General features: G+C 39.1%; 1 protein-coding gene across 12 annotated transcripts in view; it reads right to left on the bottom strand.

Moving 5' to 3' along the window:
* The window catches only part of DLGAP1 (DLG associated protein 1), a 328,135-nt gene that overhangs the window by 29,602 nt on the left and 271,303 nt on the right, over window positions 1-27,230 (bottom strand). For all 12 annotated transcript variants that reach the window (XM_060119712.1, XM_060119713.1, XM_060119714.1 and 9 more), the window contains one exon: window positions 20,130-20,221. In XM_060119712.1, coding sequence (XP_059975695.1) covers window positions 20,130-20,221 — 92 coding nt within the window. The remainder of the gene's footprint in view (window positions 1-20,129; window positions 20,222-27,230) is intronic.

Raw genomic sequence — 27,230 nt, 5'->3', positions numbered from 1 at the left:
CAAGTTCAACTATCTGAGACTCAAGCCATAAACTTATCTTAGGGAGACTCCCTCAGTCATACCGGTTACAGAATCCTCTGGCTCCTGGTTCTCTTCTCCATCCCTCTCATCCACATAGTGGTTGCTTTTCAGGGCTAAATCTAGTTTCAAAGAAAAAAACACTAGTCCTACGCTGTTCTTTCTTCTTTAGACATTTTTCCCATGCCTGCTGTCAAGGCTGAATATATGTGGATTCGAAAATGCTTTTCTTCAAAAGTGCGCCATCTTGGTCTCTTGGGAAATGGCACTTAACTGATGTAAAAATCCAGGACGTCTCATTACATAAAATGAAAGATAGATCAAAAGGTAGGCAAGGGGGGGTGAGGAGATTGAGATCAAGAATTAAGACTTTTCCTAACAAAGAGGTTCACTCTTTCTGTCAGATGAGCTTCCCAGTTAGAACAGAGCACAGAGGAACCTACATGTCATGCAACCCTGCTCACAAGTTCAGTGGGAAAAAACTGTCCTGCTGCTTATTTGTATGTGGTTAGCACTGTCCTGTTGACAGATTGTAAAACTACCTCAACACAAGCATCCATTGGTTATTTAAAACCCTCCACGTTCATCATATGTTTGCCTGAAGCTCTCTTTAAGCAAAGAAAATTAGAATAGGTTTTCTACATGAAGACTCTCTCTAGGCCAAATAATTGTAATGCATTTGTCAAATAAAAGAAAGGGAGGGAATGGAAAGTGATGAGAGCGGGCTTGGTATCACCTGATAGTGTCTGCGAGGGCCCAGCATTTGGCCATTCTCCCCTGAGTACCAGCCGGGCAGGTGCTGTATCCTTGATGGGTGTCACTATGGGAACGTTGGTTGGGAGCCTCAACAAAACATCCTTGAGCTGACTGTGCCCCAGAAGGAATGGCTTTCCCTCAGCAACCAGAACATTAGGTCATTCGGTGGCTCCTGACCCCAGGTAATGAACAAAAGCTGAGAAGTCTCACTCACAATTCTCTTTTATTGAGTCTTGTTTTGGGGTCAAATGGGAGCTGTAGGCTTGTGAGTAAGATGGTTATTTTTCTTCTTGCCAACTAAATTGTCTTGAAAAGCACGTAAAAAGAAAGAGATAGGGAGGGAGGAGGAGGAGAAAGGGAGGGAGGGAGAGAGTGAAGAGGGAAGGAAGGAAGAAAGGAAGGACAGAAGGAAGGAAGGAAGGAGAGAGAGAGAGAGAGAAAGAAAGAAAGAAAGAAGGAAAGGGAAAGAACTAAAGAGATGTATGAGGCATATCAGGAATTATGCCAAGTTTCAGGCTTTTGAAATTTAAATTGCATGAATGCCACACTTTTAAAAGTCAGGTGTACTGGAAGAACTATTTGGCTAGGTTATGGTATTGTTAACTTGGAAAAGAAAAGAGATTGTTTGTCAAGTATAATATGGAGGGTGAGTGCTAGGCTTTGTCATACTCCAAGGAAGCTGTGAGGAGTGGGATTGATCCAAAGCTCCTGGGTTGGCAAAGGCTGGATGTTTTTGACTGCCGAAGTTCTTGCCAAGTCTGCGGTCCCTGAACTGGCTGTCAGAAGATGCTGCCTCCATTTTGGCTTTTTGTTTTTAACATTCTGCTTAGTTGAAAAGGCACAAATCACTACAAGCCCAAATGTTTACGTATTTAAGTCACTTACAATCAAAAGAGATCTTTTGTAGCAGTTGACATGGTGTTAAAAGAGAAAACAATGCTCCCTTTCCACATGCTTGTCCCACCCAGTTATGAGGCCACAAGCTTTAACTGTGAAGCAAGGGAGATGTTAAAAACTCAGAATTGTATGGAAATAGAGGTAATTTTGGTGAAAAAACAAAAGTAGGCTTTTGTTTCTAGAAATGGGGAGCAGCTCTCATAATAGATGCTAGTGCTTTCCTTCCACACCTGTGACCCAATCTGTGCATTCACAAACCTGTTGACATGGCAAGTGCCATTCACAAGCACATTTTTTTCTTTTTGCCACACCGTATGACTTGCGGGATCTTAGTTCCCCCACGAGGGATTGAACCCAGGGCCCCGGCAGTGAGAGCACTGAGTCCTAACCACTGGACTGCCAGGGAATTCCCCACAAGCACATTTTGATGCCAGCATTTACCCCGCTAACCATTAAGTGTGTTCTCGAGGTCTGTGTATTATTTTGTAACATAGGAGAGAAGGAGATGGTTCCACCAATTGGGGATAAGAAAGACCAGAAGCTATTATGCAAATAACCAAAATATCCATCTGCTCTCATCCCCATCCCATAAATGAAACATAGATGAAAAGATCTTGGCTTTCCCTTTGCATATCCACACCTCCAAGCATGCACATCCTGCTCTAGACATTCACTGTTTTCCAACTTCATCTACTTAACAAAGGAATGGCGGGGGTGAGGGAGTTGAAGAGGGAGGAAAAGGCCACAGAGTGACTTACTATTCATTTATTCCGGGATGAGTTTTCTCTAATTCTCTAATTCCCTGGTCGCTGAAGGTAAATAGTACTTGCAGTAACAATGACTCTCACTTGGATGAGCTCCAGATAAATAGGCCAGACAGTTAAGAAGTAGTTTACGAAGACATAAATGGAAATATTAAATACACATCACTAGGAAAATAACATTCTGGAGTTTTCTTGCCAGAAAATTGCTGTGAGACCAGTAGCTTCTCTCTGTACAACCACTAAAGACATGTCGATTTGTCAACTTGACAATGTTAATAAATAACGCAAAAGTACACCATTGCAAAGTTTCTAGCTCCCCTTAACCCTTTCAATTGTGAAGACCAAAAATTATTGCTTTATAAGTTATTCCAAAACACATATAAATATCTAAGCTTATAAAAGATATTTGAGTGGGGATGGGGGCAGGAAGCCAGCACACATACCACGCACTTATCCACGTTTATCTCTTGTTTCCGAACTAGAGATTATGAGAGCAATATAGCAACCTGGGAAATAGGGCAACAAGCAGAAAGGCAAGACCCAGGAGACTGGGCCTAGACCTTCAACTAAAAGTCTCCATCTGCGTGTAATGCTACTTTAAAATTGAGGGAACACTGCTGGAATGTTGAATCAGAGAACGTACACCTAAAAGAGGATACTGGTGTTCATTGTATCCAACTTGTAAACTTTAGATATGGAAAGGTAAAGTTACTTTTAATTTTGATCTCTTTGATTGGAATGCTCTTTCTTTCCCCATGATTTCCATACATTCCAATACATTCCATGACCTTCCAACCAGAGAATAGTGCTAAATGACAGGGCTTACCCTACCTACAAGCCAAATAAAACCTACATTGATACTTCTGCTTCTGGCCAAGATGGAGTAAGAATGACTGAATTTATTTACACTTCTATCTGAAACAGCTGTAAAAGAAGATTTACATACCAAAAAACTGGTATTTATATGATCTATCAGTAGATAATTGGAAGCTGAAATTAAAATAATACCATTTGCAACAGCAAGAAAAATATGAAATATCAGTGAGCAAAGCTGACAGAATATGTGCAGGACCTAAAATAGCTGTAAAAAAAAGAGCTTTAAAAAGAAGGAAGTTGGTGGTCTTACACTACCTGATTTCAAAACTTATTATAAAGCTACAATAGTCAAGACAGTGTGGCATTGGCCTAAAGATGGACACTTAGATCAATGGAACAACATAGAGAATGCAAAAATATATCCATTTTTATATATCAATAAATATTTGAGAAAAGGTACAAAGGATAGTCATAAGCAAAAAATTTGATCCATACCTTGCACCATATATAAAAATTAACTCAAATATAGGTCATAGACCATAAAATCTAAAACTATAAACATTCTGGAAGGAAACAGAAAAACTTTGTCACCTTGAATTAGCCAAAGATCTCTTAGATATGACACTGAAAGCACAATCCATAAAAGAAAAACGGGACTTTGTTAAAATTATGAATTACTGCTTTTCAACTCTGAGAGAATGAAAAGACAAGCCACAGAGAAGGAGAAAATATTTGCAAATCTTCTGTCTGATAAAGAACGTGCATCCAGAAGGTAAAGTACTCATACAACTCAATAATAATATATATAAAACTAGTTCTGTTTTTAAAGATTTGAATAGACATTTCACTAAAGAAGATATATGGATAGAAAATAAGTTCATGAAAAGATGTTCAACATCATTATGCATTAGGGAAATGCAAATTAAAACCACAATGAGAGAATACCACGTATCTATTAACATTTCTAAAATTAAAAAGACCAACCATACCAAATATTGACAATAATATTGAGCAACTGGAACTCTTACACGGTAGGGATAATATGAAACAAAGGAACTTGCACACAGTAGGAATGTAAAATGTATACCACTTTGGAAAACTCTTTGGCTGTTTTTTAAAACATTAAATATTCACATCCCATTAGACCCAACCTACTCCTAGGTTTTTACCTAAGAGAAATGAAAGCATATGTTAGATTAGTACACAATGTTCATAGCAGCTTTACTTTAATAACTCCAAACTGGAGATGACCTAAGTGTTCATCAACAGGTCACTGAATAAACAAATTTGGTATATCCATACATTGGAATCCTAATTTGCAGTAAAAGGTTCAGACTATTGATACATGCAAAACATGGATGAACCTCAAAGTCCTTATGCCAGCTGAGAGGAACCAGGCCAAAAAGGATTACGTACTGCAAGATTTTATTTCAGTAAAATTCTGGAAAATGCAAACAAGTGACAGCAAGTGGGGAAAGTGGTAGGGGAGGAGGAGTGGGTGGGAAGGAGGGAGTGATTATACAGAAGGAGACTTTTGGGAGTGATGGATGTGTTCTCTATTTTGGTGGTGGTGATAGTTTCATTTCACATATATATATATAGATTTGACAAATATATGTCAAAATTTATCAAAGTGTACACTTGACTTATGTACAGTTTACTGTATGTTCATTAACTTCAAAACAAAAATGTACATGATGGGATTTGGGGAGGTATCTGTGCTCTCAAGTGCCTCGCTCTCAGTGTAAAGTGGTGCAGATTTTTTTCAGGAGCTATTTGCAAATGGACATCAAGAACATTAAAAAATGTTATAATTCTTAGACCCAGGAATTCCATTTCAGGAAATGGGATCGTCTGAAATAGTGAAAATACATACTGTACAAAGATATTTAGCACAATATTATATATTATTATTTTGATCAGTCCACTTTTTATGTTTATACATGCACAGTTTTAAAATATCAAATGGTTCTACAAGGCTGGCTATGAAAAATAGAAATTCCTGGCCCACTTACATAACAATTTACTGCTCCAGAGGCAGCCACTTATAAACACTATTTCTAAATAACAAAAATTGCTATTCTTTTTTATATTCAGCATTTGTCCATAGGAAAGATGAAGATGTAGATTTCTCTCACCTCATCATCATTCTTCCTTCCTCTCTCAGTGTCTCTGTCTCTGTCTCTGTCTCTCTCTCTCACACACACACACACACACAAATGCATTTCTGGTCTGTTCCTGTATTTTTCCATTCTCCTGATACGCTTGCATTGTAAATTTGGACCAATATTCAGACCTTGCCTTTTATGGCCACATTATTATGACCAGAAAATAGTATTCACAGCTGACCATGTGTTATGGGCTGAATTGTGTGCTCCTCCCACAAATTCCTGTTGAAGTCCTAATTCCCCGTACCTCAGAATGTGACTGTATTTGGAGATAGGGCCTTTAAAGAGGTAATTAAAGTAAAAGGAATTCATGTGGTTGGCCCCTAATTCAGTGTAACTGATATCCTCATACAAAGAGGAAATTTTGACACAGACAGCCACAGAGGGAAGAACATCTGAAGACAGGAAGGAGATGGCCATCTACAAACCAAAGCCTGCAGAAGAAACCAACATTCCCGACACCTTGATCTTGGACTTCTAGCCTCCAGAACTGTGAGGAAATAAATTTCTGTTGTTTAAGCCACCCAGTCTGTGACACTTTGTTATGGCAGCCCTAGCAAACAAATAGGCCATATTAAATTCTACTTCCTGCACATTTTTTTCCTTTTAAAAATTTGCTTAATTTTTATGTAGTTAGCACTTAATCCTCAAAATTCCTCCAGGTATGTAAATGTCCTCTCCATGCATTGAAACAGATTAGGAATTCTACCAGTCTTCCTGAAGAAATCTTTCACAGTTTCTGACCTGCTCCCTCTCACCTGGTCACTCCCCGGACCTGCTGCACCACCATTGTCTGGGGATTCCTTTTCCCCATCATCCTTTCCTTTCCCCCTTTCTTGTGCTGGATCACGTGTTTCCTGAATTCTATATTTACTTCTTTCTTTGCTTTTCTCCTTTTTGTACGTTTTTCTAGAAATGTCTTCACGTGTACCTTCCAGCTCTTCTGTTGGGTGTTCCAGTTCTCTGTTAAGTTTTTAATTTCTTTTTTTTAAATATAAATTTATTTATTTATTTATTTTTGGTTGCGTTGGGTCTTCGTTGCTGCGCACGGGCTTTCTCTAGTTGCGGCGAATGGGGGCTAGTCTTCAGTTGTGGAGCACGGGCTCTAGGCGCATGGGCTTCAGTAGTTGTGGCACGTGGGCTCAGTAGTTGTGGCGCACTGGGCTTAGTTGCTCTGCGGCATGTGGGATCTCATGGGACCAGGGCTTGAACCTGTGTCCCCTGCATTGGCAGGCGGATTCTTAACCACTGCACCACCAGGGAAGTCCCAGATAGGAGACTTTTCAGCCAACTTTGAGCTGGGATAGTACATCACCAGGACCCAAAGAAGGAGAAAAAATCAGTTTATCTGAAATGAACAAATAAACCTATGCGACAAAGGAAAGCAGTAATAATGGTTAAATCAACAGCATCATTTCTTTTTCAAGTTCCACTTGAGTAAAAGGAGCAATTGCATTTTTTAATCAGTCTTTTTGAAAATGTTCCTCTTAAACAAATGAAGTGTTTCCCTTACTGCATGTAAGCCCCTCATTTTTTGTTTCTGTCTTGACCAGACAAGATTTATTAACTTGTGTTTCACCGTCCTTGGGCCCCACTCTACCACATGCCTCCTTGAAAGGCATAGTAAAAGCCTCCGGAGAAGTCTGTGCCTTGGTGGGGGCTCATCCACTGCGATCCTCAGTGTCAGGTGATCTGACTGGGCTTTCACCTGCAAAATCCCTGATGGTGGTTTCTTTGGGTCTTTGGGCTCAGACTGGTCCGCTCTCCCACCGTAGACTGTTCCATATGCCCGCGTAGAGGGAATGTGGCTGCTGGGATTCTGGGAGCTGAGTGAACATAGAATGCTTAGGGCATGTGCCTTAACATTATGTTTGTGAATTTTCATTTATCCTCCTATTTTCATTACAGCAAACTGCCCTCAACTGTCCTCCAGACCCAGGACCCTTTGTTTTAGCCTCTGAAAGGAAGCCTCCAGTCTCCTGCCAGAGTGGGGAAGGGCTGTCTGTCACTTGACTGCAGATTCAGGCAGCTTTTAGCTCCACCTTCATCCCTACATCCAGTGCTGTCAATGCCCATGCCTTTTGTGGGTTCTGAAACTTAAATTGAATTACATCTTAGATTTCTGCATCACTGGCTTTAGATTCAGCTTTTTCTGGTCGCCTAAGTCAGATATCACTTGTCTATCTGCCTTCCAGCTTTCACAATTTTGCTGTTGTATTTTTTCCTCTTTTGTTCTCTTCATCCTTGACAGTTTGTGCCAAAACAAACACAAAATCCTTTTACTGTCATTTAGTTTCAGGAGGTCTCAAAGATCGACGTGTATATTTTTTTTGCCACCTTTAATCAAAAGTCCATCTAGAAATAATGTAGATATTCAACAGGGAGAGAAAGGGGAAGCAAATTATGGTCCACCCATATTCTTGAATATTGTGTAACCATTAAAAGAAGTATTTGTCATGAATTTTAATAATGATAAAGCTCTTGTTGTAATAGTTGATGTTTAAAACATTACTGAATTTTATACATAGGATGATTTCAACAACTTTCAAAATGTTCATGGAAAAAGCATGGGTAAAAATATACTCCTTGGGCCTCCCTGGTGGCGCAGTGGTTAAGAGTCCGCCTGCCGATGCAGGGGATACGGGTTCGTGCCCCGGTCTGGGAGGATCCCATATGCCGCGGAGCGGCTGGGCCCGTGAGCCATGGCCGCTGGGCCTGCGCATCCGGAGCCTGTGCTCCGCAACGGGAGAGGCCACAACAGTGAGAGGCCCACATACCGCAAAAAGAAAAAATATATATATATATACTCCTTTATTAGTTCATGGTTAATGGATGGGATTATGGGAAATTTTATTTTATTTCTGTAATTTATAAAGTTTCATAATGTATAAATACTATCTTACTTTTCTTATCAAGTATATTAATAATACACAATTGTTATAGAAAAGATAGATAACACTTAAAAAGATATCTCTCTATCTCTCCATCCACACGTATAATCACAGTTTTTTCAATTGCTCCAAAGTACATCAGAGAGTTACATAAACTGTTAACACACTGCTGTATGTTTTCCTGCAAGTAAATCTGCATGCTATTTTTATAACAAAAATGATAATACTCTTCCTCTTTGTGTCCACTGTTAACAGTCTTGGAGTCACTAGTGGGCTAATGTAAGAAAGTCTAGTTTGAACTACTGTTGAAATACAATTGTTACTTGGAAGGAAAGAGGAGATCCCTGGGAGTCTCTCAGCTTTTTCACCTTAGTCAGTAGAAAGGGCTGGTTTACTAGATTTGCTACTTATCAGCTTGAAAGACAAGAAGACCTCATGCAAACTCCTGGGGAGCAGTCCAAAGGATGGGAGAGAATGGGGGTGGGATGCTTGGAGGCCCTGCGATAGAACAGCAGCTGAGGGGAGTGTCCCTGGGAGAAGGGTTGGCAAGATGTGCCTGCTTTGCTTAGGATCAGTCCTGCAGAGCAGCAAAAATATGCCATGTGGATCTATCGAATAATCCTACTAGCTGACCCATGAAACAGGAATTGGGGACAGATAGCTAATGTTGGATGGAGAGGAGGCATTTCTTTATTGGCTTAAGAAAGCAGTCTTGCTTCAAAACCGCATGCATTCATTGACCCTGGCTTGGTGCTGCCATGGCATTTAAACTAGTGATCTTTGGGCAGCCTTCCTCTGTGCCCAGTCCCCACGGTGAGGCAGCTCTGGAGAATGGACATGGCACTTCTGCTACCAATGGCATTTTCAGGATGTGCTGGCCGCCTGAAAATATACCAGGAGGATTTGTGAGACTCCATTTCGATTCTTTTTCTTGAAGTATGTTGGTTACCCAGTGCATTTTATGTTTTTACTAATGAGTTATTAAGTCTCCTTTTGTTTGGATAGGGAACACTGAAGAGCACCCTGAATTTACAAGTCTACCTCTGAATAGATGGATCAGCCAGATGGACTTTGTTATGTCAGATTTGGTTCCTAAATTGTGATGGTTTCAAAAGGTGATGAGGAGTCTCTGGGCCTCTTCCGAAGTCTTTTAATCTTCCTCTCTTTGCACTATCTCTTTCTTTCTCTGGCTCTATCTTCTTTCTTTTTTCACTTTTTGTTAGGTTAGTGTTGTTTATCAGTCTGTTTATTTGGGGAAGGAAAAGGTGGATTGTAATGCCCATTCAATGTGAAAATAACAGTCTCATCTTTATCACTGGATAATTTTTTTTTTTAAAAATCCCACAGTTGGGCCTCCCTGGTGGCGCAAGTGGTTGAGAGTCCGCCTGCCGATGCAGGGGATACGGGTTCGTGCCCCGGTCTGGGAGGATCCCATATGCCGCGGAGCGGCTGGGCCCGTGAGCCATGGCCGCTGAGCCTGCGCGTCCGGAGCCTGCGCGTCCGGAGCCTGTGCTCCGTGACGGGGGAGGCCACAACAGTGAGAGGCCCGCATACCGCAAAAAAAAAAAAAAAAAAAAAAAAAAAAAAAAAAAAAATCCCACAGCTGTCTTTAAGAAATCTCATCTGCCCAATTTTGTGTTTTAAGATCCTATCTAAATGAATGAATACCAGCAAACTTATAAAAAGAATTATAATTAGATACAGAAGAAACAAGTAATCCCTGCTTGTTTGACAGTGGGTTTCTTTTGGAAAGGCTCAAAACAATCATTAACATCAATTTTTTAATGCTATTTACTTCATAGTGGTTAACTACAAAGTGACCTTTGAGGACGGGCATATTTTGGAAGGTTAAGCAGCAAAACTGGGGCTGCTAGCCCTTTTGGGGGATGAATTTAAAAGAAATCACTCAGTTTACTGAGGAACTGAGCATCCTACAAACTTCAATAATTTATTAATTATTCAACTTTTTAATAACATGAAAGTAGCTCATTTGAAGTTTGGGGGTTGCTATTAGGCATGTCCAAATAATGTAATATTAAACACTCCTGTAGATGGATAAGTGTCAGGGCATGAATTTGGTGATATAGAATTGTTGACTGCAGGGGAAATGTTTGAAGTACATTAAAAAAATTAAGATGATTTCTCTTATTTTCATTTTATATTTTATTATTTTTTTTATTTTTACTTTTGGCTTTGACCAGGGATCAGGGGCCAACCCGAACCCCCTGCATTGGGAGCACAGAGTGTTAACCGCTGGACCTCCAGGGAAGTCTCAATTTTCTCTTATTTTTAAAGAAAACATGGTATAATCGCTTTCTTGAGATGTCAGTCTTTAGAGAGATTCTATTTAGGTACCTAATAGAATAGGAAACACTTATATAGTGCTTCCTGTGTGTCAAGTATTTTTCTAAACGTTTTACGTATATTAAACAAAACACCCCAGGACAACACTGATGTTTACCCTATTGTGTATCCTTCTCTCTTTTTTAAAAATTAATAAATTTTAGAGAAGTTTTAGGTTCACAGCAAAACTGAGCAGAAAGAACAGTGATTTCCCATATACCTCCTATGCCCTGACATATACAGCTTCCCCGCCATCACCATCTCCCACTGGAGTGATACATTTGTTGCTAGTGATGAGCCTACATTGACATATCATTACCATCCAAAGTTCACAGTTCACATTAAAGTTCACTCTTGGTGTGGTATATTGTATGGGTTTGCACAGATGTAAAATGACCCCACTGTAGTATCATACAGAATAGTCTCAATGCCCTAAAACTCATCTGTGCTCTGCTTATTTACCCTTCCCTTCCCCCAAACACTTTTTTTCTACTGTCTCTATAGTTTTGCCTTTTCCAGAGTGTTGTATAGTTGGAATTATACAGTATGTAGCCTTTTCAGATTGGCTTCTTTTACTTAATAACCTGCATTTAAGTTTCCTCCTTGTCTTTTTGTGGCTTGATAGCTTATTTCTTTTTATTTCATTGCTGGTATACAGGATAGTGGTTAACTTTTTTTTTTTTTTTTTTTGCTGTACGTGGGCCTCTCACTGTTGTGGCCTCTCCCGTTGAGGAGCACAGGCTCCGGACGCGCAGGCTCAGCGGCCATGGCTCATGGGCCCAGCCGCTCCGCGGCATGTGGGATCTTCCCGGACCGGGGCATGAACCCGTGTCCCCTGCATCGGCAGGCTGACTCTCAACCACTGCACCACCAGGGAAGCCCCGTGATTAACTTTTGTATATTCACCTTGTATCCTGCAAACTTGGTATAATTATTTGTTAGTTCCAGGAGTTTTTTTGTCAGTTCATTCAGATTTTCTATGTAGACAATCGTGTTATCTGTGAAAACTGACAGTTTTGTTTCTTCCTTTCTAATCTGTATACCTATTATTTCCTTTTCCTGCCTTATTGCACTAACCAAGACTTCCAGTATGATACTGAAAAGCAGTGGTAAGAGGGAATATTCTTGCCTTGTTCCTGATCTTAGCACAAAAGCTTCAAGGTCCTCACCAGTAACTAATATGTTGGCTGTAGGTTTTTCATAGATATTCCTTATCAAGTTGAGAATGTTCCCCTCTATTCCTAGTTTGCTGAAAAATTTTGATCAGGAGTTAGTATTGGATTTTGTCAAATGCTTTTTCTGCATTTATTGATGTGATCATGTGGTTTTTCTTCTTAGCCAGTTGATGTGATGGATTACGTTAATTGATTTTCAAATGTTGAACCAGCCTTGCATATCTGAGATAAAACCTACTTGGTCATGGTGTACAATTTGTTTTATATATTGTTGAATTTGACTTGTTAATACTTGAGAATTTTTGCATCTATGTTCATGAGAGATATTGGAATGCAGTTTTCTTTTCTCATCATGTCTTTTTCTGGTTTTGGTATTAGTGTAATGCTGCCCTCATAGGATGATTTAGGAAGTATTCCATCTGCTATTATCTTTGGAAGAGATTATAGAAGATTGATATAAGTCATTCCTTAAATAGTTTGTAGAATTCACCAGTGAGCCCATCTGGGCCTGGTGATTTCTCTTTTGGATGATTATTATTTATTGATTCAATATCTTTAATAGATATAAGCCTATTCAGATTGTCTATTTCTTCTTGTGTGAGTTTTGGCAGATTTTATATTTTAAGGAATTGGTCCATTTTATCTAGGTTATTATTTGTGGGCATAGAGTTGTTCATAATATTCCTTTATTATCCTTTTTTTTTTTTTTTTTTTGCAGTACGCGGGCCTCTCACTGCTGTGGCCTCTCCTGCTGTGGAGCACAGGCTCCGGATGCACAGGCCCAGCAGCCATGGCTCATGGGCCCAGCCGCTCTGCGGCATGCGGATCCCCCCGGACTGGGGCATGAACCCGTGTCCCCTGCATTGGCAGGCGGACCCTCAACCACTGTGCCACCAGGGAAGCCCCCTTTATTATCCTTTTAATTTCCATGGGATTTGTGTGATGTCCCCCTCTAATTTCTTTTTTTTTTTTTTTTAATTTCTTTTATTTATTTATTTTTGGCTGTGTTGGGTCTTCACTGCTGCGCACAGGCTTTCTCTAGTTGTGGTGAGCATGGGCTACTCTTTCGTTGAGGTGCGCAGGCATCTCACTATGGTGGCTTCTCTTGTTGCAGGGCACAGGCTCTAGGCATGTTGGCTTCAGTAGTTGTGGCACGCAGGCTCAGTAGTTGTGGCTTGTGGGCTCTAGAGCGCAGACTCAGTAGTTGTGGCACACAGGCTTAGTTGCTCTGTGGCATGTGGGATCCTTCTGGACCAGGGATCAAACCCATGTCTCCTGCATTGGCAGGCGGATTCTTAACCACTGTACCACCAGGGAAGTCCCTTAGTTTCTGATATTAGTAATTTGTGTCTTCTTTCTTTTTTTCCTTAGTTAGCCTGACTAGAGGCTTATCAATTTTATTGGTCTTTTCAAAGAATAAGCTTTTGGTTTTGTGGATATTCTATATTGATTTGCTGTTTTCAATTTCATTAATTTCTGCTCTAGTTTTTATTGTTTCTTTTCTTCTGCTTACTTTGGATTTAATTGCTCTTCTTCTTCTAGTCTGGTAAGGTGGAAGCATAGGCAATTGACTTTAGATCTTTCTTCCTTTCTAACATATGCATTCAATGCTATAAATTTTGCTCTAAGTGCTATTTTTGCTGCATCACACAAGTTTTGATGAGTTGTGTTTTTATTTTCATTCAGTTCAAAATATTAAAAAATTTCTATTGAGAGTTCTTCTTTGACTCATGTGTCATTTGGAAATGTTGTTTAATCTCTAAATATTTTGGAAATTTCCAGCCATCTTTCTGTTATTCATTTCTAGTTTAATTCCACTGTGGTCTGAGAGCAGACATTGTATAACTTTTATTCTTTAAAATGTATCAAGATATGTTTTGTTGCCCAGAATGTGGTCTACCTTGGTGAATGTTCCATGTGAATTTGAGAAGAATGTGTAATCTCCTGCTGTTAGATGAAGTAGTCTACAGATGTCAATTATATTCAGATGATTGATGGTGCTGTTGAGGTCATTTATGTCTTTTCTGGTATTTGGCTTTCTGGATCTTTCCATGTTTGATAGAGGGGGTTGAAGTTTTCAAATATAAGAGTGGATTCATCTATTTTTCCTTGCAATACTATCAGTTTTTGCCTCATGTATTTTGATGCTCTTATTAGGCATATAAACATTAAAGATTGTTATGTCTTTTTGGAGAACTGAACCCTTTATCATTATGTAATATCCCTCCTTATCTCTGATAATTTCCCTTACTCCGAAGTTTGCGGTCTGAAATTAATATAGCCACTCCTGCTTTCTTTTGACTAGTGTTAATATGGTATATCTTTCTCCATTCCCTTACTTAAAAAAAATTTTTTTTAACATCTTTTTTGGAGTATAATTGCTTTACAATGTTGTGTTAGTTTCTGCTGTATAACAAAGTGAATCAGCTATATGTATACGTATATCCCCTTATCCCCTCCCTCTTGCATCTCCCTCCCACCCTCCCTATCCCACCCTTCTAGGTGGTCACAAAGCAGTGAGCTGATCTCCTTGTGCTATGCAGCTGCTTCCCACTAGCTATCTATTTTACATTTGGTAGTGTATATATGTCAGTGTTACTCTCTCACTTCGTCCCAGCTTACCCTTCCCTCTCCCCATATCCTCAAGTCCATTCTCTACGTCTGCTTCTTTATTCCTGTGCTGCCCCTAGGTTCATTAGAACCATTTTTTTTTTTAGATTCCATATATATGTGTTAGCATATGGTATTTGTTCTTCTCTTTCTGACTTACTTCACTCTGATCCCCTTTTATTCTTTTTTTTTTTTTTTTTTTTTTTTTTGCGGTATGTGGGCCTCTCACTGTTGTGGCCTCTCCCGTTGCGGAGCACAGGCTCCGGACGCGCAGGCCCAGCGGCCATGGCTCACGGGCCCAGCCGCTCCGTGGCATATGGGATCCTCCCAGACCGGGGCACGAACCCGTATCCCCTGCATCGGCAGGCGGACTCTTAACCACTGCGCCACCAGGGAGGCCCTATTCTTATTTTTAAAATAAATTTATTTATCTTTGGCTGCGTTGAGTCTTCATTGCTCCACACGGGCTTTCTCTGGTTGCAGCAAGCAGGGGGGCTACTCTTTGTTGTGGTGCACGGGCTTCTCATTGTGGTAGCTTCTCTTTGCTGCAGAGCTCAGGCTCTAGGCGCATGGGCTTCAGTAGTTGTGACACGTGGGCTCAGTAGTTGTGGCTCGCAGGCTCTAGAGCTCAGGCTCAGTAGTTGTGGTGCACGGGCTTAGTTGCTCTGCAGCATGTGGGATCTCCCCAGACCAGGGCTCGAACCCGTGTCCCCTGCGCTGGCAGGTGGATTCTTAACCACTACACCACCAGGGAAGTCCGATCCCCTTACTTTTAATCTGTATGTGTCTTCATATTTAACGTGGGTTCCTTGTAGAAAACATAAAATTGGGTATTGTTTTTAATCCACTCTGACAACGTCTGTCTTCTAATTGGTATATTTAGACAATTGATGTTTAAAGTGGTTATTGATATCGTTGAATTAATGTCTACCATATTTGTTAACTGTTTTCTATTTGTTGTCCTAGTTTTGTCTTCCACACATTTCCCTCTTTTTTTTAGCATGTAAGTTATACTTCTTTTTCACTCTTTTTAGTGGTTGCCCTAGAGTTTTCACTGTACATTTTACAACTAATCCAAGTTCATTTTCAAATAATACTATATCACTTCAAGAGTAGTGCAAGTACCTTATAATAATTAAGTAGCCCTAATTCTTACCTTTCATCCTTTGTATCATTGCTGTTATTCAATTCATTTATACTCAAGAGTATAATATATTCATATATATTGTTCCTATTATTATTTTGAACAAACTGTTATCTGTTAGATCCATTAAGAATAAGATAAATGAAAGTTTTTCTCTTACTTCGCTTTTTCCTTCTCTGATGCTCTTCCTTTCTTCATGTAGATCTGAGTTTCTGGCCTATATCATTTTCCTTCTCTCTGAAGAACTTCTTTTAACATTTCCACAAGTTGGATCTACTGGCTACAAATTCCCTCAATTTTTGTTTGTCTGAGAAAGTCTTTATTTTTCCTTCCCTTTTAAAGGATAATTTCACAGAGTATAGGATTCTAGGCTGGTGTTTTTTTCTCTCAAATATTAAATATTTCACTCTATTCTCTTCTTATTTGCATGGTTTCTGAGGAAAAGTCACATATAATCCTTATTTTTGCCCCTCAGTAGGAAAGGTGTCTTTTCCTTCTGGCTTGTTTCAGGAATTTTTCCTAGGTTTTCTTTGAATATGACATGTCTAGGTGTATTGTATTGGGCATTTATCCTGCTTGGCCTTCTGTGAGCTCCCTAAATCTGTAGTTTGGTGTCTGACACTAATTTGGGGCAATTTTCAGTCACTGTTGCTTCAAATGTTGCTTCTGTTCCTTTCTGTCTTTTCCTTCTGATAGTCTCATTATGCATATGTTCACCTTCTGTAATTGTCCCAGAGTTTTTGGATATTCTGTTCTGATTTTTTTCAGGTTTTGTTTCCTCTTTGCTTCCAGTTTTGGAGGTTTCTACTGTTGTATCCGCAAGCTCAGAGATTCTTTCCTCAGCCATGACTAGTCTACTAATGAGTCCATCAAAAGCATTCTTCATTTCTGGTACAGTGTTTCCAATCTCTAGCATTTGTTTTTTATTTTTTCTTAGAATTTCCATTTTTCTGCTTACATTATTCATCTGTTCTTGTATGCTGTCTGCTGTTTCTATTAAAGTCTTTAGCATTTTAATCATAGTGTAAAAAAATTCCTGACCTGTTACTTCCAACATTCTTTTTTTTAAATTGCTATCAAACTGTGTAACCCAGATCTTTATTTTAATGTACAAAACCATTATTTACTTGCCACTTCTCTAAACTGTCATTTAACCTAAAAGCTGCATGTCTCCACACCCTCTAAAGAAATATTTGATTTAGATTCAATTGATTCAACCTACCAAATTTCACCAGTGAATTTATGAATACTTCCTATTATCTCTCCATCTACCCAGCCATCCATCCAAACTTTTTTTTTTCCTGCTTTTAGTATTTTTTTTAACTTTTTAAATCTTTTATTTATTTATTTATTTCACACACACACTGTATTTTATTTTTACAAGAGGTGAATAAACTGACACCAAGCATTGTAAATGGATGACCACAACAAAAGCAACAATGACTGCAATTACCAAACACGAAACACACCCACACTATGTCATAATATTGACATTCAGTCCAGTAATCCTTCACTGTAACAGCTCCTTTACTTTGCAGTGAAAATTGATTTGTATATTTTTTGCCTCTGAGTCCTTGTGGGATTTTTTTTTTTTTTTTTTTTTTTTTTTTTTTTTTTTTGCGGTACGCGGGCCTCTCACTGCTGTGGCCTCTCCCGTTGCGGAGCACAGGCTCCGGACGCACAGGCTCAGCGGCCATGGCTCATGGGCCCAGCCGCTCTGCGGCATGTGGGATCTTCCCGGACCGGGACACGAACCTGTGTGCCCTGCATCAGCAGGCTGACTCTCTACCACTGCGCTACCAGGGAAGACCGGGATTTTTTTTTTAATTCAAACAGAAAGTCACAAAAATTATAATCATCCTCATCAGTTCACTCAGTCCCATGTAATTAATTTTTTTTTAAGCTCTTCTTTACCTGCTGGACCAGAAGTTGCCTGTTATCTTCTTTTTATAGATAAGGAAACCAAGGCAAAAAGATATTTAGTAATTTGATCAAGGCCTCCCAGCTAATAGGTGGAAGAGTCAGAATTTGAATCTGGGCGCCTTGGCTCAGGAGCCTGTGTTCTTTTTTTTTTTTTTTTTTTGCGGTATGTGGGCCTCTCACTGTTGTGGCCCATCCCGCCGCGGAGCACAGGTTCCGGGCGCGCAGGCCCAGCGGCCACGGCTCACGGGCCCAGCCGCTCCGCGGCACGCGGGACCCTCCCGGACCGGGGCACGAACCCGCGTCTCCCACATCGGCAGGCAGACTCCCAACCACTGTGCCACCAGGGAAGCCTAGGAGCCTGTGTTCTTAACCCCTACATCATTGAGGAAAACAAGTAAGTTGGGCTTGTAGGGGAAGGAGGAATATGTTTTCTTACCATGAGATCTTTCATATCTACTAAGTTTACATTTTCAAAACATTTTCTAAAACAATGAAAGGAACATGTGCCAGAAGGGTTGGTTTGAAAATGATGATTACTAAAACTTGAAGTAGATACAATAAGTAAACATTTTAGAGTAAAAGAAAAAAAAATCACTCCTAAACCTACCATTTTTACAGATTACATTTCAGTCCTTGTTCTTTGTGAATATTATATGTGGGTATTTGTCCTCTTTTTCACTTAACATCCTATCATGGGAATTTCTCCCATGTTTCCACATCTTCTTTATAATCACATTTAATAGCTGTATAATAGTCTATCCTGGTGACATGCTATAATTTACAAAAGCATTCTCTTATTGCTTGACATTTTTCTTTTACAATGATAGGTAATGTTCCACAATTTTTTCCCTTTCACTGAGTGATTTCATTCAGGATAGCCCCATGAATGGAATTACTGGGTCAATGGATTTGGATAGTTGTATAATTATTGCTAATTTTTGTCATATTAGTTTCCACATTAGGGTTGTACCAATTTTCTGGGCTTCCAGCATTGTATAATTATAACAGATATAGTAGCATCAAAATGTTATATATATGTATATTGAAAACCTTTTAGATACAAAGGCAGTGTCAATAACAGGAGGCTGTCAAATAGGACCCATTCCATGAAGTGATGCATGACTTATTCTCAGATTTTAAGTTTATGTTACATGCGGCCTTGTATATAGGAGACATTCCATAGATGTTTATTGAATGGATGGGTGATGAACGGATGGATGGATGACATCCAACTGATTTCTTCTTATTAACACATAAAAAGTTAGTGGCAAAGTTGAAATGATATCCTGATTTAGAATATAGGGTTCTTTCTCCCACTATAACTGCAGATTTACTTCATTCAGCCAACATTCACTACATACTTAGTATATGAAAAGCACAGTCTGGAAGCTGGGGGTATTACTATCAATAAAACATAGTTCCATCCATCATGGTCCTCACAGTTTGACTGGGAAACTCACATACCTCTCCAGATTGAATTCTCATTTATAAAATGAATGTACTGACCTCAGAAGTCCTTTCCAGCTTCTGGATTCTGTGATCTTCTCAAACTCTAAATTTCCTACTTCTAGACACTAAGACTAAAGTAAGCTTATCTTAAAGAACAATCTAAAGAAACTGGTGATTCTGGATAGTGACAGGGAGTCTTCTCCCCTTCCTACTCCTCATTTGTTCGTTCATTCATTCATCACTCATTGAGCACATGCTAAACATGAGACACTATTAAGCTGTAGAAATAAAAATACCAATAAGATAAGTCCTCTTCTCTTAAAAAGTCTATAGTCAAAAATGCGACGGTTTTTTGAAGAGGAATAGTTTGGCAACACAGCAGTACTCCACACAGTGTTTATGTGTGTGTGAGTGGGATCCACTTATTCTACTGTCAGGGAGGGGAAATTTCCCCTTTTCTCCTTTTGAGTTCCTGTGGCTGGACCAATCATAAAATAGACACAAGAACAGATTGTGTCCTGTGGACTGGAGAAAAAGAAACCCATTTAATTTGTGTGCACATAGAGGTCGCATAGAAATGGGACCTAAGAAGTGGCCAAAGCAGATAGATTTCATATTTTTTAGACAAAGAAGCAATAAATATGAGAGGGATTGACAGGACAAAGAAACTTAGCTTTGGGTGTTTAATTAGTAAGGAATTTAAGCAAAGTTTGGGCTTAGGTAGTAAATTAGTAAAGAAGTAACAAGTATACAGGCTTCTCAGCCCTGAGTCCCCTATCTCTGGTGATAATGGTGTCTTTCTACCTCCCAGGACGAGGAGAGCACTTTTCACATGGGAAATTTATTTCCTGCTTTCAGGGAGACAGAGAGGAGGGTAAAAGTATCCCTCTTGCGTTGATTGTTTCTTAAGTAGTTTTAATTCAAAATAATCAACATGCCATGGAAGCATATTTTGGGCCCCAACACTACTATTCTAGCTAACATTTAAATGGAGTGGTCTCCAGTATTAAAGTAGAGGAAGGAATCAGCTAGTATTGACTCAGGCTCACCCTCTGAATGCTCCCGGAAGTTCATGGGAAATAACACTGAATTTTGAAGGTTTATCACAGGGAAAAAATACTTGTGCCATACTTGCCAACATCAAGACGAAAGGGGACAAATGCATGTGGACTCACCATTTCTCTTCTTCTACTTGCACTCCTATGGACTGGAACTTACTGGGTGCTTTATTTTCCCCTGTTTTGTTAGGTTCTTCAGCATCATCCACCTGAAGAAATAACCAAAAGTAGAGGTGCTCTATTTTAGTCATCTTGCTTGAAAAACAAAGTCACATTTCATTAGAAACCTCTATAATATTATTGGAATGTTTTGTGATTTATAACCTTTTTGTTCAACGTTTATGTGTTTGATGAGCAACTTCATTATAATGCACTTTGACTCTGCTGATCTTAGTAAAATGCAGTTTTGTTCATTTCCAAAGTGCCTAATAAATGTCTGTGATTCCTGCATGGATTTGTGAGGATGCACTTACCTGTGAGCCCTGTATTAGAAGGGAGCACCTCATGGGATTGTGTTGTTGAAAGTTTTGAATTTTCAGATAACAAAGTGCAAAAGAAGGAAGAAATTTCATTTATTGTAGTTAGAATTGTTGACATTAGGAGGTTTAGGTATTAACCTTATTAATATAACTATAGAGCATCTTCATTTTTTTTTCCCCTTAAATTAAGGAATTGGCTTTGGATATCACTCCATAGTTTCTAAATAGCTATGCATATATTATAGTTCATATAGAAAATGTATCTGTATATAACTGATAGCTTATGTGACAGACTAGGCCCAACCCAAATTTGAAATAAATTTTATGACTATTCAGAGCAGTTAGATTTATTCCTCTTTTTTCTCTATGTTTTTAATAAATTATTTTTTTCTAAATAGAAAGCAATTTAACATAAGTTGTATAAAACTAAAACACAGAAGTATATAATGTAGAAAGCAAAAGTTCCCCACGAAGCACTGTCAATCCTTTGATGCATATTTGACCATCTTTTAACATATGTAGAATATATTATATATAAAAATGATTATTAATACTAAATTTACACAGATGAGATTATAGTATATATTTTTTGTGTGCAATTTGCTTTATTCATTAACACTGCTATCTTTTGGACATTTTATCATGTTAGTAAATATAGCTCTAACTCAATCCTTCTGTTGGCTACATAAATACTCCTTTTAATGGTTATGTAAGCAACGTGGGCATCAGGGTAATTTTCTCTCTGCTGTTATTACAGTTAGTATTATAATTAATATTTCATATGTATCTTTAGAACAATTCTGCAAATATTGTATGAGAAAAATTCTTAGGAGTAGAAATGTTAGATGGAAGTACTGAGCATATTCAACTGTAAGGAATATTGACAAACTGCTCTTCAAAGCATTTATCAGTGTATGGGAATATCCATTTTCCAAATGTTCACCAATATTAAATATTGGCAAACTTTAAAATTTTTGCTAATATCACAGGTGAAAAATATCTATTAGCCTCTTGTATTTTTATCTGTAAATTGCCTATTTATATCCTTTGCTAGTTATTGTGGGGTTTTTTTCTTACTGAGTTGTTTATTTTCTTCTTTATAGGATCTCTTTGTATCTTATGACCCTTAAACACTTTCTTGGCTATATATACTGTAAATATTTTTTCCCAGTTTATCATTTGTCTTTTAAATTTTGTCCTTCATTGTAGAGAATCTTATGTAGCCAATCTAGTTTTTATGGTTGGGAAAGACCAAAAGTTCTCTTATATTTGTTTTTATGCTTTCATTTTTTTTTTCATATTTAGTTCTTAAATCCACTATCCTGAAATGTTTGTGTAGAAGATACAGAAATTTAATATTTTTTCTGCACATGAATCATCAATTGACCTGGCTCTTTTTATTAACTAATTCATCTCTTTGGTTTGAGATGCCAACTTTATCTTATACCAAATTTTACCCATATATATTTACCCAAACATTCTCATATATAAAAGCGTGTTTTGGGTCTATTGATCTATTGGTCTTATTGCTCCTTCTTCTCTTTTTTTCCTGATATAAGTTTGTAATAAATCTTGATATTTTCTGTGACAAGTTTCCTCTTGTAATCCTTTTTTTAAAAAATAAATTTATTTATTTTATTTATTTATTTTTGGCTGCATTGGGTCTTCGTTGTGGCACGCAGGCTTTTTGTTGTGGTGGCTTCTCTTGTTGCAGAGCATGGGCTCTAGGTGGGCAGGCTTCAGTAGTTGTGGCTCGCGGGTTCAGTAGTTGTGGCTCGTGGGCTCTAGAGTGCAGGCTCAGTAATTGTGGTGCATAGGCTTAGTTGCTCTGTGGCATGTGGGATCTTCCTGGACCAGGGCTTGAACCTGTGTCCCCTGCATTGGCAGGTGGATTCTTAACCACTGCTCCACCAGGAAAGTCCCTGTAATTCTTTTTTTTAAATGTAATTTAAAAACTCCAGCAACTTAAGTGTCCATCAACAGATGAATGGATAAAGAAGATGTAGTACATATATACAATGGAATATTACTCAGCCATTAAAAAGAATGAAAATTTGCCATTTGCAGCAACATGGATGGACTTGGAGGGCAGTAAGCTAAGTGAAATAAGTCAGACAGAGAAAGACAAATACTGTATGATACTACTTATATGTGGAATCTAAAAGATACAACAAAGTAGTGAGTAGAACAAAAAAGAAACAGTCTCACAGATAATAGAGAACCAGTTAGTGGTTACCAGTGGTGAGGGAGGGAGGGGCAATATAGGGGTGGGGGAGGGGGAGGCCCAGGCTCTTGCGTGTAAGATGGGCACAAGGATGTATTGTACAACATGGGGAATACAGCCAATATCTTGTGATAACTATAAATGGAAAGAAAGTAACATTTAAAATTTGTATAAAAAATTTAAATAAAAAATAAATTTTACTCATTAAAAACCCCCAAACCTCTAGGGTATTTTGGGGTATTAACTTCTTCTAAATAAACTTTAACATCACATTGTCAAAACCCTCCCCCCAGTCTCGACTAAGTGATAAAAATCACATAGGAATTTTCATTGAAATTTCTATAAATATTTGTATGAATTTTGAGAGAATTGCCATCTTTACACTTTGGAGTATTCCCATATAGAAATATTGAATAGCTTTCCATTTATTCATTTATCCATATCCTTCCCCCACTCACCCAGGACTAGAACACCAGAAAAAGCACCAGAAAAAGTAGTTGATGTGAGTTTTGGTGACATATTATATAAAAATACATATTTTTAAATATTCTAGAATCATATTTAGTGCTGTGAGTTGCTCCCACTAGAAGAACACGTGAACCAAGATCATATGTTCACCACATCCGTCACGGGCTTTTGAATGCATGTGCTCATTGAGGGAAATAGCACATTTATTTATTAATCGGACAAAGTGCCTCATTCTGGTGACTTAGTTACTGTCTGGAAGCCCCAAGCCCACCTTCTCTACCCAGCTGCTCTGTGGCACAGGGGCCAGGGCTCCGAAGACTACATTTCCCAGGCTTCCTTGCTCGCTGGCCTCCAATTAGGTTCTAACCAAGGAAGGTCGGAGGAGGGAAGGGGGCTTCCTTCCTGTTTCCACCTTCTGCTGGCAGCTGTGTCTCCAACCCCAGCCCTTTCGCAGCCCAACAGCGCGAGCGCCAGCCCTTGCAAGTCCTGGCACCAGCCGGCCGTGCTCGCCTCAGTGGTCTGGGATGGGCTATACTGGCCTCTCCTCTGAGTGCCTGAATTTTGGTAACCCCGTCTTTCCCCTTCTCCCCTAGTCCAAGGGTGACCTCTTACTACATCCCTTTCTGCTCTCTCAGCCATCCCATTACTGTAGAACCAATTTGGTGTATGAAACTGCCTCTGTGTGAGAAACGAGCACGGCTTCCTTTTTCCTGAATGGGATTCTAACCGATTCCGTATGGCTACACTCATGGAAATTAAAAATGCTCAGGATGTCAGCCAAAGTACGATGCTGCAGCCTTACACTTTGGGGTAGTTTCAAAATTACCCAATGCAGTTTTTTCGAAAGATGCACGATAGATATTCCCCTTAAGAACTGTGGTGCTCAATGCACCGGGAAAGGGAGAAAGAAAGGAAGCAGGGGTCCGAGGATGAAGGACGTTGTACTCTGTTCCAGGCTCGCCCCACCTGTCCAAACTCACGGCTTATTTGCATCAAAGCGTTGTCATCTTCTTAAGCTTTAGTCGTTGCAGGTAAATTTATCTCTCTGACTTTAATCCCCTTAGTTAGATCCAAATATTGACAAATGTCACCTCTCTTATATAGTATGTAGGGTAATCTACTTAAATTTATGAAGAGACATTCAAAAATTTTAAATATGTTGTAGGGTTAATTAAATCTCTGTCCTGAAAAAAATTGAGAAAGCCCACGGCCGATGATGTAATTTTAGTGTTTTTGGCTAATCAAAAATTTAAAGGAGGATAATACTAATAATAACAATCAAACCTAATATTTATTGAGCCCTTAATATGCCAGGCACTATGCTTTGAACTTTACATATATTGTATCCATCAGTTTTTTGTTTTTAATTTTATTTATTTATTTTTTGGCTGCATTGGGTCTTCATTGCTGCACGCGGGCTTTCTCTAGTTGCGGTGAGCAGGGGCTACTCTTCGTTGTGGTGCACAGGCTTCTCATTGCAGTGGCTTTTCTTGTTGCAGAGCACGGGCTCTAGGTGCACGGGCTTCAGTAGTTGTGGCACGCGGGCTCAGTAGTTGTGGCTTGTGGACTCAGTAGTTGTGGCTCATGGACTCTAGAGCACGGGCTCAGTAGTTGTGGCGCACGGGCTTACTTGCTCCGCGGCTTGTGGGATCTTCCCGGACCAGGGATTGAACCCGTATCCCCTTCATTGACAGGCAGATTCTTACCACTGCACCACCAGGGAAGTCCCTATCCATCAGTTTTTATTATAACATATAAAGTACCCGATGCAATAGCAACTATTATTATTCTCATTTTCCAGATGAGGAAACCATTAAGTAATTGGCCTAAGTTCACACAGGCTGTAAAGTAAATAATTATAATATTCACTGTTAGATATACATTAAATTTAAAATGTTGGGAAAGGCTTGAAAACTCTGACCCTAAAAAGGTAAACTGTGAGAAAGAGCCCAAGGTCCTAGTATCACATATTTGGGGGATTAGGATTTAAATTAGATTACAGTGTAATGAAATTTGATGACTATTTTGTATCCTAAATTTAAATTTACTTATTATTCTCCATCAAAGAAGCAGCATAATGTGGTCACATTCGATGTCAAGGTACAATCTAGGCTTTGTCAACATAAGATGTGTGACCTTGGGTTCTCACTTCTGGGGGAGAGATAATAACACCACCTATGCCCTAGGGCTGCTGTAGAGGCCAAATGAGGCAACCATATAACGATCGCAGTGCTCTCATATAATTTCTATAGCTGTGAACAATGATTGGAGGAAGAGTAAGAACAATTCTTTAGCTCACTAAAGTATCCACATATTCAAGAAGCAGGGTGGTCTCTGAAACAAAGACTTTCCCCCCAACATCAGTTGTGAATTTCAGAGTAGTTCCGTCTTACTGGGTAAAAATAATAATAATATAAGTTGGATGTCATATAGTATAGGAATGCTTTATTCTAAGAATTATTTAGAGAGTAACCTAACCAACCAGCAGACCTGGGAGGTGATTAAGATAGATAGAAACTTTTAAATAAAATGAACAGTAAGACAGATAATTACCTTTAAAATACATTGTTAAGTGAAAAAAGGCAAGATATAGACTAGTGTGAGGTATATGCTGCTACTATCTGGGTAAAAAGGGGAATAAATATATATTTGCTTGAATATGTGCAAAATATCCCTGCAGGGAGATTCAAATATTGGTTCTATTGATTTTCTCTGGAAAGGAGAACTGACTGGCTATTGAATAGCAGGGGGAGAGAGGCTGGTCACTGTATGTCTTTTTATAGCTTTTGAATTTTGAGCCATAGCAATATATTATCTATTGAAAAAATAATGTAAAATAAAGAAAAAAATTTAAACATTAAGGAAGTAGAAGAAAACTAACATTACTGGATGCCAATTATGTGCCAGATAAGAAAGGTGGAATTTTAAAAAAATTATGGTGAAACAGACATAAAATTCTCCATTTAACCCTTTTTAAGTGTACAGTTCCAGTGGCATTAAGTACATTCCCATTAGTGTGCTACCATCAGCACTATCCAGCCCCAGAAATTTTTCATCATCCCAAACTGAAAGCCTTACACAAAGCTGGATTTTGTAAACTCCCTCCTTCAAATAATCCTACGTGGGCTCGATGAGAAAACAGTCTCAGGAAGATTTAATAATTTGCCTGGGACACAGAAGACCGGCCTCTGCTCTTCCCCACCCCTTGAAATCCTCTGGGCGGTGGGAGGGAATTAACTCCTGGGACTGGGGTTGGGGTGAGGGTGGGTGGAGGCTGGCTTCAGGCCCGGGGCCTCCTGCTGGGTCTCAAGCACCCATGCTACAAGTTCTTTTAGGAAACTTGACAAGTTGTGCCATGGTAACCTGTTGGTTATAAAAAAGCATTTGACTCATTGCTACCAGAGAAGGTTTAATTGTCCTTTCAAAGTGGACCCTGCAGAATGGATGGTGAACATCCATCATCGTTGTGAAAATGTACCCCACGCCTGGTGCTTAGACGTGCCTTAGAGTTGGTTCAGCGTGGATAGATTTATGGGCCACCACGTCAGGAAGTTATTATTCAAAGGGCACCTGCAGAACGGTACAGCACAACAAAAATGGGGGGAAAGAATGGCTCTTCTCCATGGATGGGAGGAAATTTCTAGCAGGGTAAGCCAAGCTGAACCCATCTAACAACCAAGAATCAGTTTGATGTTATCACTGGGCAACAGAAAACAGAGAACTAAACTGAGAAGCCTGCCGAAGTATCTACCTTTTTAATGAAATGCATGATTAAATAGCCCACAATTACGCTGACCCTGGTGCACATTCTTTCCTCATGATGCTGTGATGGGAGTTATTGCTTTCCACACTCTCCTTCCCTTTGGTCTCACTGGCCATCACTCCCATGTCTGTGAGAAGTGGTTCATGTTTTTGTTCTCGTATGGTTACTCAATAGCGTTGAACACACTGTAACACCATCCAATCATCCACGTTGTTCTTGGATGCCCACTCCTTTTTTGAGAATCAAAATGTGCATTAGGAATTGAGGACACTTTATGTTTGATT

This window comes from Mesoplodon densirostris, chromosome 15 (genome assembly GCF_025265405.1).
Source record: "Mesoplodon densirostris isolate mMesDen1 chromosome 15, mMesDen1 primary haplotype, whole genome shotgun sequence".
Taxonomy (NCBI): domain Eukaryota; kingdom Metazoa; phylum Chordata; class Mammalia; order Artiodactyla; family Ziphiidae; genus Mesoplodon; species Mesoplodon densirostris.
The sequence above is the reverse complement of the archived record's forward strand: the minus strand, read 5'-3'. Positions and strand labels throughout refer to the sequence as shown.